A 13561-nucleotide genomic window follows, 5' to 3' on the forward strand; every position below is an offset into this window, starting at 1 on the left:
AACAGCTGGAAACCCTGTCATGCCCAATCTCTCTGTCTCTTTGTCTCTCTCTCTCTCTCTATGCTTGCAAATAAATACATCAATAAAAATATTTGGGGGAAGTCTTCCGCTGGCCGACCGGGAAGTAGCTGAGGACTGGGCGATGGCAGTTCTGGAGGTCTCGGTCCCGGGCGGACCCGAGGCCACGGCGCCCCCGCGGTAGAGCGCGCCTGCGTGGCGGGCTCCGGGGCCCTGAGGCATGGAGGGGTCTAAGACGTCCAGCAGCACCATGCAGGTGAGCTTCGTGTGCCAGCGCTGTAGCCAGCCTCTGAAACTGGACACGAGCTTCAAGATCCTGGACCGGGTCACCATCCAGGAGCTCACAGCACCATTGCTTGCCACAGCCCAGGCGAAGCCAGGAGAGACCCAAGAGGAAGAAGCGAACCCAGGAGAGGAACCGTTTATTGAAACTCGCCAGGATGGTGTCTCTCGCAGATTCATTCCCCCAGCCAGGCATCGGATGGTGGCACCATGGAAAACCTCAGCAGAAGGCTCAAGGTTACTGGCGACCTTTTTGACATCATGTCAGGCCAGACAGATGTGGATCACCCACTGTGTGAGGAATGCACTGATACTCTTTTAGACCAGCTGGACACTCAGCTCAATGTTACTGAAAATGAGTGTCAGAACTACAAGCGCTGCTTAGAGATCCTGGAGCAGATGAGTGAAGATGACAGTGAACAGCTACAGAGAGAGCTCAAGGAGTTGGCATTAGAAGAGGAGAGGCTGATCCAGGAGCTAGAAGATGTGGAAAAGAACCGCAAGGTAGTGGCAGAGAACCTGGAGAAGGTCCAGGCTGAGGCCGAGAGACTGGACCAGGAGGAAGCTCAGTATCAGAAGGAGTACAGTGAATTTAAGAGACAACAGCTGGAGCTGGATGATGAGCTGAAGAGTGTAGAAAACCAGATGCGGTATGCCCAGATACAGCTGGACAAGCTGAAGAAAACCAACGTCTTCAATGCGACCTTCCACATCTGGCACAGTGGACAGTTTGGCACAATCAATAACTTCAGACTGGGTCGATTGCCCAGTGTTCCTGTGGAATGGAATGAGATCAATGCTGCTTGGGGTCAGACAGTATTGCTGCTCCATGCTCTGGCCAATAAGATGGGTCTGAAATTTCAGAGGTATCGACTTGTTCCCTATGGAAATCATTCCTATCTGGAGTCTCTGACAGACAGATCTAAGGAGCTGCCGCTATACTGTTCTGGAGGGTTGCGGTTTTTCTGGGGCAACAAATTTGACCATGCAATGGTAGCTTTCCTCGACTGTGTGCAACAGTTCAAAGAAGAGGTAGAGAAAGGCGAGACACGATTTTGTCTTCCTTACAGGATGGATGTGGAGAAAGGCAAGATTGAAGACACAGGAGGCAGCGGCGGCTCCTATTCCATCAAAACCCAGTTTAACTCTGAGGAACAGTGGACAAAAGCTCTCAAATTCATGCTGACGAATCTTAAGTGGGGTCTTGCTTGGGTATCTTCACAATTTTATAACAAATGACTTACTTTATTCCTTAGAGGGATGTTTACCTTAAAGGCTTTAAATTTTGTTTTGTCTGGGGAAAAAATGCTTTAAGTTAAATTTGAGTAATATTAAACCATATGTTTACAGTACCAAAAGACACAAAATCCACAAAAGTCACTTTATTTTAAAATATCATATGACAGTTTCCAGAGCTATAACATGCCATGTATAGCTAACAGCCCTTGTCATAGTTTTGACTCTGAACCCCATGCCTTTCTTTCCCTCTCTTCCCTGAAAATAACTAATTTAAGGATTTGTTTGTTTGTTTTTTGTAAACTGAGTTGAGATTGATATGTTTTCACTGAATTTTGTCTTTCAACTTCCTGCACTTAAAATATGAATAGAAACTTTTGTCTCCTCTGAGATGGTATGTTTGAGACGCACAGTTGGACAAAATAGGACAAAAACATTGAAGCTTTGCCTGGTCACCATGTGATGTGATCACAAACTCGATTTAACCCTTCACAAGGTTCTAGTACTGAATGCCGACTCTGCTATGTAGTAGAGTTATGAAATGGTGTTTAATACTGTTTGAGACATTATGGAGAGATTTAATTATTTGTAATAAAAGATTTGCTACAGTCTGTTAACTAAAAAAAAAAAAAAAAATATTTGGGCTGGAGAGATGGCTTAGCGGTTAAGCGCTTGCCTGTGAAGCCTAAGGACCCCGGTTCGAGGCTCGGTTCCCCAGGTTCCACGTTAGCCAGATGCACAAGGGGGCGCACGCGTCTGGAGTTCGTTTGCAGAGGCTGGAAGCCCTGGCGCGCCCATTCTCTCTCTCTCCCTCTATCTGTCTTTCTCTCTGTGTCTGTCGCTCTCAAATAAATAAATAAAAAATTAAAAAAAATAAAAATATTTAAAAAATAACTGAGTGGAGGATTTCTATGTGATCACTGGGAGCTTGGCCACCCACTGTCCCTGGGACATACTTTCTGTCCCACACATAACAACATTTTTCTCTCTCACTACTCAGTTTCTATTAAACCACAACACTGAGCTCAGGACTCTATTCTCTACACCCCCCTCCACTTTTTCTCTACAGCCAACCATGGTCACCATATATAACAGCTTAAGTCAGAAGCAAACACAATTCTTCTGAGGTCACCATTTGATGACAGAATCTACAATGGCTACACCTTCCTGGTGGCCCTTCATGTTGAAAGAACAGCTTGAAATTTCAAACTGAGTACTGGCTTCATGTCGGACACTGTGCAAAGGACCTGGGCATAAAAATAGGATAGGTACCACACCTGCCTTGGAGGCTGTTCAGCTGAAAGAGTGCAGGAAGGTGGGGAAGGGAGATGGCTGTGTGGCTAAAGGTGCCTGTTTGCAAGCCTGCTGACTCTAGTTTAATCATCTTTAGCATCCACATAAAGCCAGGTGCACAGTGGCACATGTCTGCAGCCCCAACACACCTACAGCACTGGGAGGCAAAGCAGGAGAACCCCAAAGCTTGCGAGCAACAGTAACAAGAAAGACTGTCTCACGGGCTGGAGGGTTGGCTTAGTGGTTAAGGCGTTTGTCTGCAAACCCAAAGGATCCAGGTTCGATTCCCCAGGACACATGTTAGCCAGATGCACAGGGGGGTGCACCTGTCTGGAGTTCATTTGCAGTGGCTGGAGGCCCTGGTGCACCCATTCTCCCTCTCTCTTTCTCTCTCTCCCACCGTCAAATAAATAAAGTGCTGCAGACTACAATCAAGTAAGGAAGGAGCATGGTCAGGGAGAGACGCTGCCATCAAACAGCATGGGCAGGGCTGCTCTCCTCCAGTAAACTACATATGAACAAGGATCCCAAGGAAGTGAGATGGGGGTTGTGTGGGTAGGAACATGCTCAGGAACTGAGAGGCTGGAGTCCAGGGAGGGAGGGAGGCTCACCTGGTTATGGGTCAGCTTCTCCTTGTGGGCCATGGCTAGTGGCTGGCAGGTAGACAGACCCATGTAAGGCCAGGTCCACAAAGTGGCACATGCATCTGGAGTTGTTTGCAATGACATTATGGTCTCTCATAATGTCAGTCTCTCCCACTTCCCCCTCAGGGAGGAAGGGCAGGGCAAGCATGGATATAGAGCTTTTCTTCCCGCAAAGTGGGCCCGACCTCTGGTATCTGCATTACCCCACCTCTTTGCTTTCATATTATAGCCCTCTCCACTTTTTCTCCTTTACACCCTTCTTTTTTGTTTCCATGTTAAGACTCATCCCTCTCATTCAAATCTAAAGTGTCTGGTCATGAAGAAGGTTTCTGGAGGAGGGTTGGGGGTTAGAGTGAGGGAAAAGTCAAGGTGTATTAGTTTACTGTGCTTGCTATAATAAATAAGTCCAAACTGGTCTGAAACAGAAGACGTTTATTCTTTTACTGTTCTGGAGGCTGGAAGTCTGAAATCAAGGCCAAATTCAGGGTACTGGAAGGCATACTCACTATGGGGCTGTAGGGAGAATCCTTTCCCTCGTGTGTGTGTGTGTGTGTGTGTGTGTGTGTGTGTGTGTGTGTGCGCGCGTGTGTGTGTGTGTTTGATCTCCCTCTACTTCCTTCTTATAACAAAAATTCCTTAAGGGTTTAAATACAATTGCATTCAAGTTTAAAGTCTCCAAATCAAGACTTTCAACGTAATCACATCTGTAAAGACTGTGTATAAAGTAACATTCGCAAGTTGAAGAGACTGTAAACGTGGATATCATAGGGGTATACATTTTCATCTACTACCAGGACATCAAGATCCAAAAGTTATCTTTGGGGCTGGAGAAATGGCTTAGTGGTTAAGGCGTTTGCTTGCGAAGCCGAAGAACCCCAGATCGATTCCCCAGGACCCACATCAGCGAGATGCACAAGGGGTGAATGCATCTGGAGTTTGTTTGCAGTAGCTGGAGGCCCTGGCATGCCCATTCTTCCTCTTTCTTAAATAAATAAATAAATAAAAATAAATTAAGTTAAAAAATAAATGAGCTTTTGATCAGAGAGACCTACAAGGTTTCCTAAAAGAATGACAGATTTCGGTCAGTGTACTTGATGACCCACCAGAGGTTAGTGGTAAGACCCTACTGCTGAAGACACCATATGCGGTTGATACGTAAAATGGAATGACATGGCTGGAAGCTGGAAGAGAGTCAGTCCCCAGACAGTCAGAACATTTCGTGCCAGAAGGTGCTACATGGGAAACTGGGGGAAAATGACCAATATCTGTCTAAGCAACGCATGGTCTAACCTACTTAGCAGCAAATACTCTGTCGTGATGCTCACACAAGTGCAATAGTGGCACACAGCCATGGTGTGAAAGCAACTGCACTTGATTTGGCTAACTGATCTGCTCAGTGCAATAGGACCCATAGCTGGAGCTGGGAAACAAGTCAGAACCATATCCAAACATGAGCGCGCTCTCCATTATCAAGCTACCACCAATCCTGGGCTACAAGAGGGCCTACACCTATTAAATTCTCTATAAAAAAAAAAATAAGGGTTATTTGTCTGATGCTAACTTTACTCTCCGTTGGAGAATCTCCTCCTCTTTTTCAGATAGATGCAGATCCTAAGGAGAGAGCCACCCCATCATACCTCAAAAGAGCCCCAGTTGAAACTAAGAATAATTGGTGAAACAAGCAAGGGTGCTGCTTTCTTGGTGAACCTGGTACCAGCACAAGGGTGAAGGAGATCGACACAGAGAACAATCAACTCCTACCAAATCAGATTTCCAGAGACACAGAGGCCCCCAACACCTCATCACTGAAGCAGACCAAAAATGAACCCAACATGGCTCATGGAAATTTTGCAGAAGAGGGAGTGGAAAGAATGTCAGAGCCACACGTTGGGTCATGATATGCAGAGACATTTCTCCTACCCATAACTGTGGGCTAACTCCACAACGCATGACCCACATACCTCAACAAGGAGGGGCCAGGGGGAGGGGGTAGGACATGGACGAGACCAACAGTGGTACCAACTTGACTGTATTCACTGAGTACAAAACTAATTAATAAAAAATAAATAAATAAATAAGTCATCTGTATATTCATTCAACCATGCATGTATTCAACACATGTTTACTGGACATTGATTCAATATCAGACAGTGTGCAGGACTCTAGGCAGCCACGGTGCATGAGGTAGGGCCCTTGGGGGCTCACAGTTTAGGTCATGCATGTTAATCAAATAATCACCCAGACGAAATGCCAAAATGCATCTGTGGCATGTGCTGCAGGAGCCTATGATGGGGCTCTCCATAAGGAGGTGCTCTGGAATTGAAGTCCAAGACATGAGTTAGACTTGGAGTCGCCAGACGAAGAGGGCGAGAACAGCATTAGCAGTAGGAGGAATGCAGGCCGAGCCAGGACAGGACGAGCCCTGGCAGGTTGTTCAGGGCTTGGGGTGGGCTGGTGACCATGTAGGGATCAGGATGGAGAGCTTCCTCCCCCTCTTTATCTCTGTCCTTCCCCTGGCCACTGCTTGGCATCCAGGGCCTCTCCCTTACTCCTAATTTGGTCCTATCCTTCAATTTCCTGCCTGGTGTGGTATGTGGTTTAACAAGGAACCATTCAACTCTGCCGGCTCAGTGTTGGGACTAAACCTCAAAACTTCAGCCAGTAAGAACTGCTTAAGAGCCTAGGGTATGGCAGGCATGGTGTTGGAAATTACCAGGAAGAGGTTGAGAGAAAGACAATAGCTGGTTCTTGTGGCAGGGGCTGTATGATAGAGGGGAAAATGGCTGATGAATCATCTGCTAACCCGGCTTGTCCCTCTTTTGCTGCTCACTGGGTGACCCTGGGAGAGTGACTTCGCTTCTTGCTGCTTCAGTCCCCGCCCAGGCACTCCTAACTCTGTCAGTACCTACTTAACATGAACCCGGGGCACTAGACAGTACAGTGTGGGCAGGGCTCAGACACACGTATGAGAGGGAGTACTGAGGGGGGCTGTGCTTTCTCCTGGATTGCAGCCCTGTGGCCTGCAGGCCCTGACCTACATGGGTTCTCTGGGCACGTGAAACCAGGTGGCTCCCAAATGAGGACCCCATGCCAGGCGCAATTCTCCAGGAGATGGCAGTTAGACACAAGGGATGCATGTCCTCTCGGAGAGTTTAATGTTTCGGGGATCCCCCTTGATTAACACTAGGCATTCTAACCTAGCAGGAGGCTTCAAGATTGGAAAGGGCTGTTGTGATCAGCCATTTTACTCTACATCTTTGCTTATGGGCCATTAATATTAAGTGTCTATACACTATTTTTTAAATATTTTATTTATTTGCAGAGAGAGAGAAAGAGACAGAAATAATCCCACCAGGGGCTGAGGAGATGGCTCAGAGGTTAAAGGGCTTGCCCACAAAGCCTGCTGGATCAGGTTTGATTCCACAGTACCCACATAAAGCCAGATGCACAAAGTGGCACGTGTCTGCAGTTTGTGTGCAGTGGAAAGAGGTCCTGGCATGACTGTATTCTCCTTCTCTTTCTTTCTCTCTCTCTCTTCTGCCTTGCAACTAAATGTAAATATTTAATATATTTATTTATTTGGGAGAGAGAGAATGGGCACACCAGGACCCCCAGCCACTACAAACTAACTCCAGACGCATGTGCCACCTTGCGCATCTGGTTTACATGGGTCCTGGGAAATTGAACCTGGATTGTTTGGCTTTGCAGGCAAGCGCTTTAACCACTAAGCCATCTCTACAGCCCACACTTGACTTTCAAAAAAAAAAAAATTTAAAGCCGTGTGAGGTGGCACATGCCTTTAATCCCAGCACTCCGGAGGCAGAGGTAGGAGGATTGCCGTGAGTTCGAGGCCACCCTGAGACTACATAGTTAATTCCAGGTCAGCCTGGGCCACAGTGAGACCCTACCTTGAAAAACCAAAAACAAAAAAAGTTATTTATTTATTTGAGAGAGACTGATAGAGGGAAAGGAGCAGATATATATATATATATATATATATATATATATATATATATATAGAGAGAGAGAGAGAGAGAGAGAGAGAGAGAGAGAGAGAGAGAGACAGAGAGAGAGAGAGAGAGACAGAGAGAGAGAGAGAGACAGAGAGAGAGAGAGAGAATGGATGCTCTAGTGCCTCTAGTCACTGCAAAAGAACTCCAGATGCATGTGCCATCTTGTGCATCTAGCTTTACATGGGTATTGGGGAATCAAACTTTAGTCCTTAGACTTTGCAGGCAAGTGCCATAACCACTGAGACATCTCTCCAGCCCACGTTTGGCTTTTAAATATTTTATTTATGTTTATTTATTTATTTGACAGAGAGAGAGAGAGAGAGAGAGAGAGAGAGAGAGAGAAATGGGCGTGCCAGGGCCTCTAGCCACTGCAAACAAACTTCAGACACGTGCGCCCCCTTGTACATCTGGCTAACATGGGTCCTGAGGAATCGAACCTGGATCTTTTGGCTTTGCACGCAAATGCCTTAACCACTAAGCAATCCCTCCAGCCCCACACTTGGCTTTTAAATTGTGGATTCTGGAGGTAAAACTCAGGTCCCAATGCTTGCAAGGCAAGCACTTTATCAGCTGAGCTGTCTCGCCAGCCTGGATCTGGTCTTTTGCATCAATCCATCAAGGTGAGTGAGACAACGTGCACTGACTGGACCATGACAATTACAGAGTTGTAGAAAAATCCAGTGAGATTATGCACCCAATCCCTGCTTACACCCCATCACGGTGGCTAGCCCAAGGCCTAGGGACGGTGCTGAAGAGGACCAAAACCTTGAGCACTGAACAGTTGAACCCAATGGCTGGCCCAGCTTTAACTTGTTTTCTTCTGGGGACTGTTATAGGGGCAAAAGGGTTAACCGTCCACCGGTGGTTGGGTTGGGTTTTCTTCCCCAAACAGCAGTTTTGAATCTTCCACTCTTTCCTTGACCTCTCGCCTTTTACTGTTTGGGTGGGGGATTTTGCTCAGAGTGTGAATCGGGCTCCTACATCTCTCGGGTTCTCATAGGTGTGAATGTTGTTTATGTCCTTGGATGGCAAGGGTACTTTATGTAAGAATGAAGGTGTGGGCTCTTGTTGTCTGTGTCTGAGCATTCAAGTATCCATGGGAAGCCCTGAGCCTGGATTCTTCAATAGGCTTTGGAGCAAGCCCAGCATCTAGTCACTGTACAGCCAGACCCAGAGGTTCAGGGGATGAAGCGATGTGTGAAGAATGGCAATCAGGGAAGGACTCACCAGAGGCATGAAATCTGGGTGAACAAAAAAGAGGGTTCTCTTGCTTGAGAAACATTATTATTATTATCTTTTGGTTTTTTGAGGTAAGATCCCACTCTAGCTCAGGCTGACCTGCAATTCACTCTATAGTCTCAGGGTGGCCTCAAACTCATGGCGATCCTCCTACCTCTGCCTCCCGAGTACTGGGATTAAAGGCGTGCGCCACCACGCCTGGCTGAGAAAGATTATTTTTATTATTATGAAATTTACAGTATGAACATATTGCATATCGGTCATATTCCCATCGCATTATATTCATATCCCCTCTCGCCACCCCCATTCCACTGTGCAAGACATGCACTGGCTCACAGGTTGAATGACAGGATGTGTTACAAGGAGGAAGGAAGCGACATACATGAAAAATGTTCAGCATAATGCATGGTGCAAGTGTCCAGCGACTGTTAGCTATGAAGACCTCATCCAGAGTTTGTAACTGTTATGTCAGGCAGTTGCTCCAATCGAAGTTACTCCTGGGCAACCCTGTGGCTGCTAACAGTCATAAATGCAGAATAGAATATTAAACATCCTGACTAGGAGAAGAGATGATTCCCAAGTGTACAAACTTACATGTAATTTATGTAAACAATCGGAAATCAATGATTGAGGAGGGCTCAAAACTCCTTCCTTAAATGTGGCTTGCACATAGAGACTTCTTTCCAAAGAGAACAAATGGAAGAAGGAAGGTAAGTTTACAGTGGAGAATGTGATGTTCGTATGACCCAAACCCTATTCTTCCTTGGCATATTGATCCAGGCAAGATGGCTAACGAGGAAATCCACCGAAACTACAACCTCACAGTTCATGTAGTGAAATTTACTGGCTTTGTCACTACAAGCAACAGTTTTCATAGGACACACAGAGGTGAAATCCCAAAGACAAAAGAAAAGCACCAGCACCAAGTATTTCCCCTCAAAATCATCAAGGCTCAGCTCTTTGACCTCTGCACTGACGATGAATGTATTTGAAACAGGGCACATACTGGGCAATGGCAGGAGCATGGTGTGCAGAACTGGTACTAAAGACAAATTTTCCTTGGGCACAACCGGACCATGGTATGTTTGTCAGGCGAGGTCTAGAAGCATCAGGCAGAAGGGCTGCTGAGGAAGAAGTGTCCTGGGAAACGGTACCCACATGCCCAGCAATGGAGGACCAATCTTCCCGCTGCCACCTTCACCTCCTCCACAGATGGCTTCAGGCAGGGACAGAGGCTTTGGCAGAGGGGCAGGGCCTCAGGATCAAGTCCATTTTTAAAATATTTACAAACACATCTATCTACCACCCGCTTATCATCATCATCTGTGTGGTCAAGAAAGGAGGCAGCTGAGGAAATGTGTTAACAATGGAATCAGTGTAGTCTATGCACTTCTTTCAATCCTCTGGAAGTTTGACATTATTGCCCCCCACCCCCAGAAATGACATAATCTGAAAAATGAACAAACAGACCAGCAAACCCAACTATCTGAACAGTGCCAGAGAACTACAGAGGGAGAATGCAGCTTGAAAGAAAGAGGCAAACCTGCTGAGGCCCCTGGCGGCTCATCCCAGTTCACAGTAGGGCATGGGACACAGAGGGTGGAGCTCTGAGGCCGGGTTTAGAGCGGCCAGAACCACTGCAGGTTGAGAAGAAAGATTTTAGAAGTCGGGAGCCACTAGCCACGGAGCTCTGAGTTGGCCTACTGGTTTCTCTCTCTCTCTTTTTCTTTTTTCTTTTTTTGGTAGGGTCTCACTCTAGCTCACTGTAGCTTTTTTTGTGTGTGTGTGTTTATTTTTATTTATTTATTTGAAGAGTGACTGACAGAGAGACAGAGAGAGAGAAAGAGAGAGGGAATGGGTGCACCAGGGCCTCCAGCAATGCAAATGAACTCCAGATGCATGCGCCCCTTTGTGCATCTGGCTTATGTGGATCCTGGGGAATGGAGCCTCGAACTGGGGTCTGTAGGCTTCACAAGCAAGCGCTTAACTGCTAGGCAATCCCTCCAGCTCTCTGTTTTCCCTCTTAAAGCTTTCAGTGACTTCTATACAGTGTGTGCACAGGGTCAAACTCTAAGGAACCAGCAGAGACAGAGATGCAACTTCAATGACGGCCAGAATACTCTGACTTCAATTTCTTCTCATAGTTTTGTTAAATTGTGGGTTTTATTTTTTTTTTGAGGAATATACCTGTTTCACCCAAATTGTTAAAGTGATTGGAGTGAAACTATTGAAAATATAACTTGATTATCTTTATATTTTCTGTAGAATTGTTAGTCGTTCCTGATATTAGTAATCTGTGTGGTTTCCTTTTTAAATCAGTCTTGCTAGATTTTAATTAAGTTAATTTTTATTTTGGTTTCTTGAGGTAGGGTCTCACTATTCCAGCCTGACTTGGACTTCACTATGTAGTCTTGGGCTAGCCTCAAACTCACAATGATTCTCTTACCTCTGCCTCCCGAGTGCTGGGATTAAAGGCATGCACCACCATGCCCAGCTAAATTGATTAATTTAAAAAAGCTATTTATTTATTTGAGAGACACAGAAAGAGAGAGGCAGATAGAGAGATGGAGAATGGGCATGCCAGGGCCTCTAGCCACTGCAAAGGAATTCCAGACACATGTGCCAACGTGTGCATCTGGCTTGTGTAGGTTTTGGAGAATCAAATCGGAGTCCTTAGGCTTTGCAGGCAAATGCCTTCACAGCTAAGCCATCTCTCCAGCCCTGTTAAGTTCTTTATTGTATCTTCCATTATTTCTTTAGGCTTGATTCAATTTTTTAAATCAATTTAAAGGGGCAGTTTATATAATTGATTTTCAACTTTTCTTCATTATACACACACACACACACACACACACACACGTGTGTGTGCATGTGGAGGCCAGAAGAGAGCTTCCTGTGCCCTTCTCTATTGCTCACCTATGTGTTTCCTTGAGATGGGGGGGGGGGTCTCCTCTCCTGGCAAGAGCTGCATCTTGTTCTGGACAGTGAGCCCAGGTGGTGCTCTGACCTTCCTTTCTCCTCTTTCCCACCCCTCCCTTATGCGGCAACGAAGACGTGAGTGTCCACGCTCCACTTTCTACATGGGTTCTAGGGAGTGAAACTCAGTGGTTTCAGGCCCTCATGCTTAAACAGCAAGCTCTCTTAGCCACAAAGCCATTTCCCCAGCCCTAAATAGGTGTTTTGAAAGGTGACATCCTTGCCCTATACCTGATCTTAAGGGGAAACATTCACTTTTTTGCCATCAAGTCAGACGATAGCTTGTAGATTTTGGTGGACTTTCAAAATGTGAATGAAGAGCCGGGCATGGTGGCACATGCCTTTAATCAGAGCTCTTGGGAGGGGAGGCAGAGGTAGGAGGATCGTTGTGGGTTGGAGGCCACCCTGAGACTCCATAAGAATGACACCCTACCTTGAAAAACCAGAAAAAAAAAAAAGGATTGATTGAAGAAATTCTCTTCTAGCCCCAGGGTTGTTTTTTTTTTTTTTTTTTTATGTGAAATGGATATTAAGTTTGGTTGTTTCTTCAGCACCTACTGACATGATCATGGTTTTCCCTTTGTGAACTGAGACATTTTTAAATATTGATTCTACACTGAAGCCCAGGGATCAAGCTTGCTTTATAATGACTTGTTGTTTCAATCTGTTGTGGGATTCTGTTCACTAAAATTCAGTTTAGAATATTTGCATTTGTGTTCATAGGCGATTCAGGCTTTTGGTTTTCTTTTCCTGTAAATGATTCTGTCTCATAGTGTCAGGGTAATGCCGATTTCAGAAGGTGAATTGGGAAGCACTCCCTTCTCTTCAACTTTTGGTAAGAGTTATGTGGAATTGACATTATTTCTCCCTTAAGTGTCTTGTAAAATTCACCAGTGAAACATCAGAGCCGAGAGTTGCCTTTGTGGGAAGGCTTCTCATGACAATCCAGTTACTGAGCAGATACCAGGCTGCTCAGGTTATCTACTTCTTTTGAGTGAAGCCATAGTAATTTCTGTTTTCAAGAATTAGCCCGTTTCATCTGGACTTTAACATTTTTTTTTTCTTAAATATTTTATTTATTTATTTGAGAGCGACAGAGACAGAGAGAAAGACAGATAGAGGGAGAGAGAGAGAATGGGCGCGCCAGGGCTTCCAGCCTCTGCAAATGAACTCCAGACGCGTGCGCCCCCTTGTGCATCTGGCTAACGTGGGACCTGGGGAACCGAGCCTCGAACTGGGGTCCTTAGGCTTCACAGGCAAGCGCTTAACCGCTAAGCCATCTCTCCAGCCCTGGACTTTAACATTTTTGACATGAAATCATTTATAAGATTGCTTTATTACCTTTTCAATGTCTTTTCAACGTGCTGCATGAGGTCACCTTACTCTGTCCTGGAACTGATATTGTGTGTCGTTTTATGTGATCAACCTAGGAGGTTGTATCTTCTCTTGGAACCAGCTTTGGCTTGTTTTTTATTTCTTTAAATTCTGCTCTGGTCTTCATTTATTTATATGCTTACTGTTCTAGGTTCCTAGAGTAGAAGATTAATCTACTCACTAGATAGTTCTTTTCTAGTGTAACCATTGTTACTGTGACTCCCTGATTGAGTAGTGTTCAGTAGCTTCCCACACATTCCCATATGCTATATCTTTCATTGTCATTTACTTCAAAATACTTTGAAAATTTTCAATTTTCCATTTGCCAATGGAGTGTTTAGAAGTTTAAGATTTTGTTTCTGGGCACTTGGGGGATTTTACAGATAACTTTATAATAATTTCTAATTTAATTTCACCATGGTTATAGAATGTACTTTGCATGACTTGAATCCTCTGGAATTTGTTAAGACTTATTTTGGGATCTAA

At 45.3% G+C, this 13561-nt stretch overlaps 1 protein-coding gene across 1 annotated transcript; it reads left to right on the forward strand.

The window, feature by feature from the left end:
- Positions 1-123: 123 nt before the first annotated feature.
- On the forward strand, positions 124-2147 carry LOC123459348 (beclin-1-like). The gene is given in 2 exon segments (XM_045145473.1): positions 124-491; positions 494-2147. Coding segments are annotated over 2 exon segments (1299 nt in total). The 5' UTR covers positions 124-238; the 3' UTR covers positions 1540-2147.
- The last annotated feature ends 11414 nt before the right edge of the window (positions 2148-13561 follow it).

The sequence above is a fragment of the Jaculus jaculus genome, chromosome 3, assembly GCF_020740685.1.
Source record: "Jaculus jaculus isolate mJacJac1 chromosome 3, mJacJac1.mat.Y.cur, whole genome shotgun sequence".
Lineage (NCBI taxonomy): Eukaryota > Metazoa > Chordata > Mammalia > Rodentia > Dipodidae > Jaculus > Jaculus jaculus.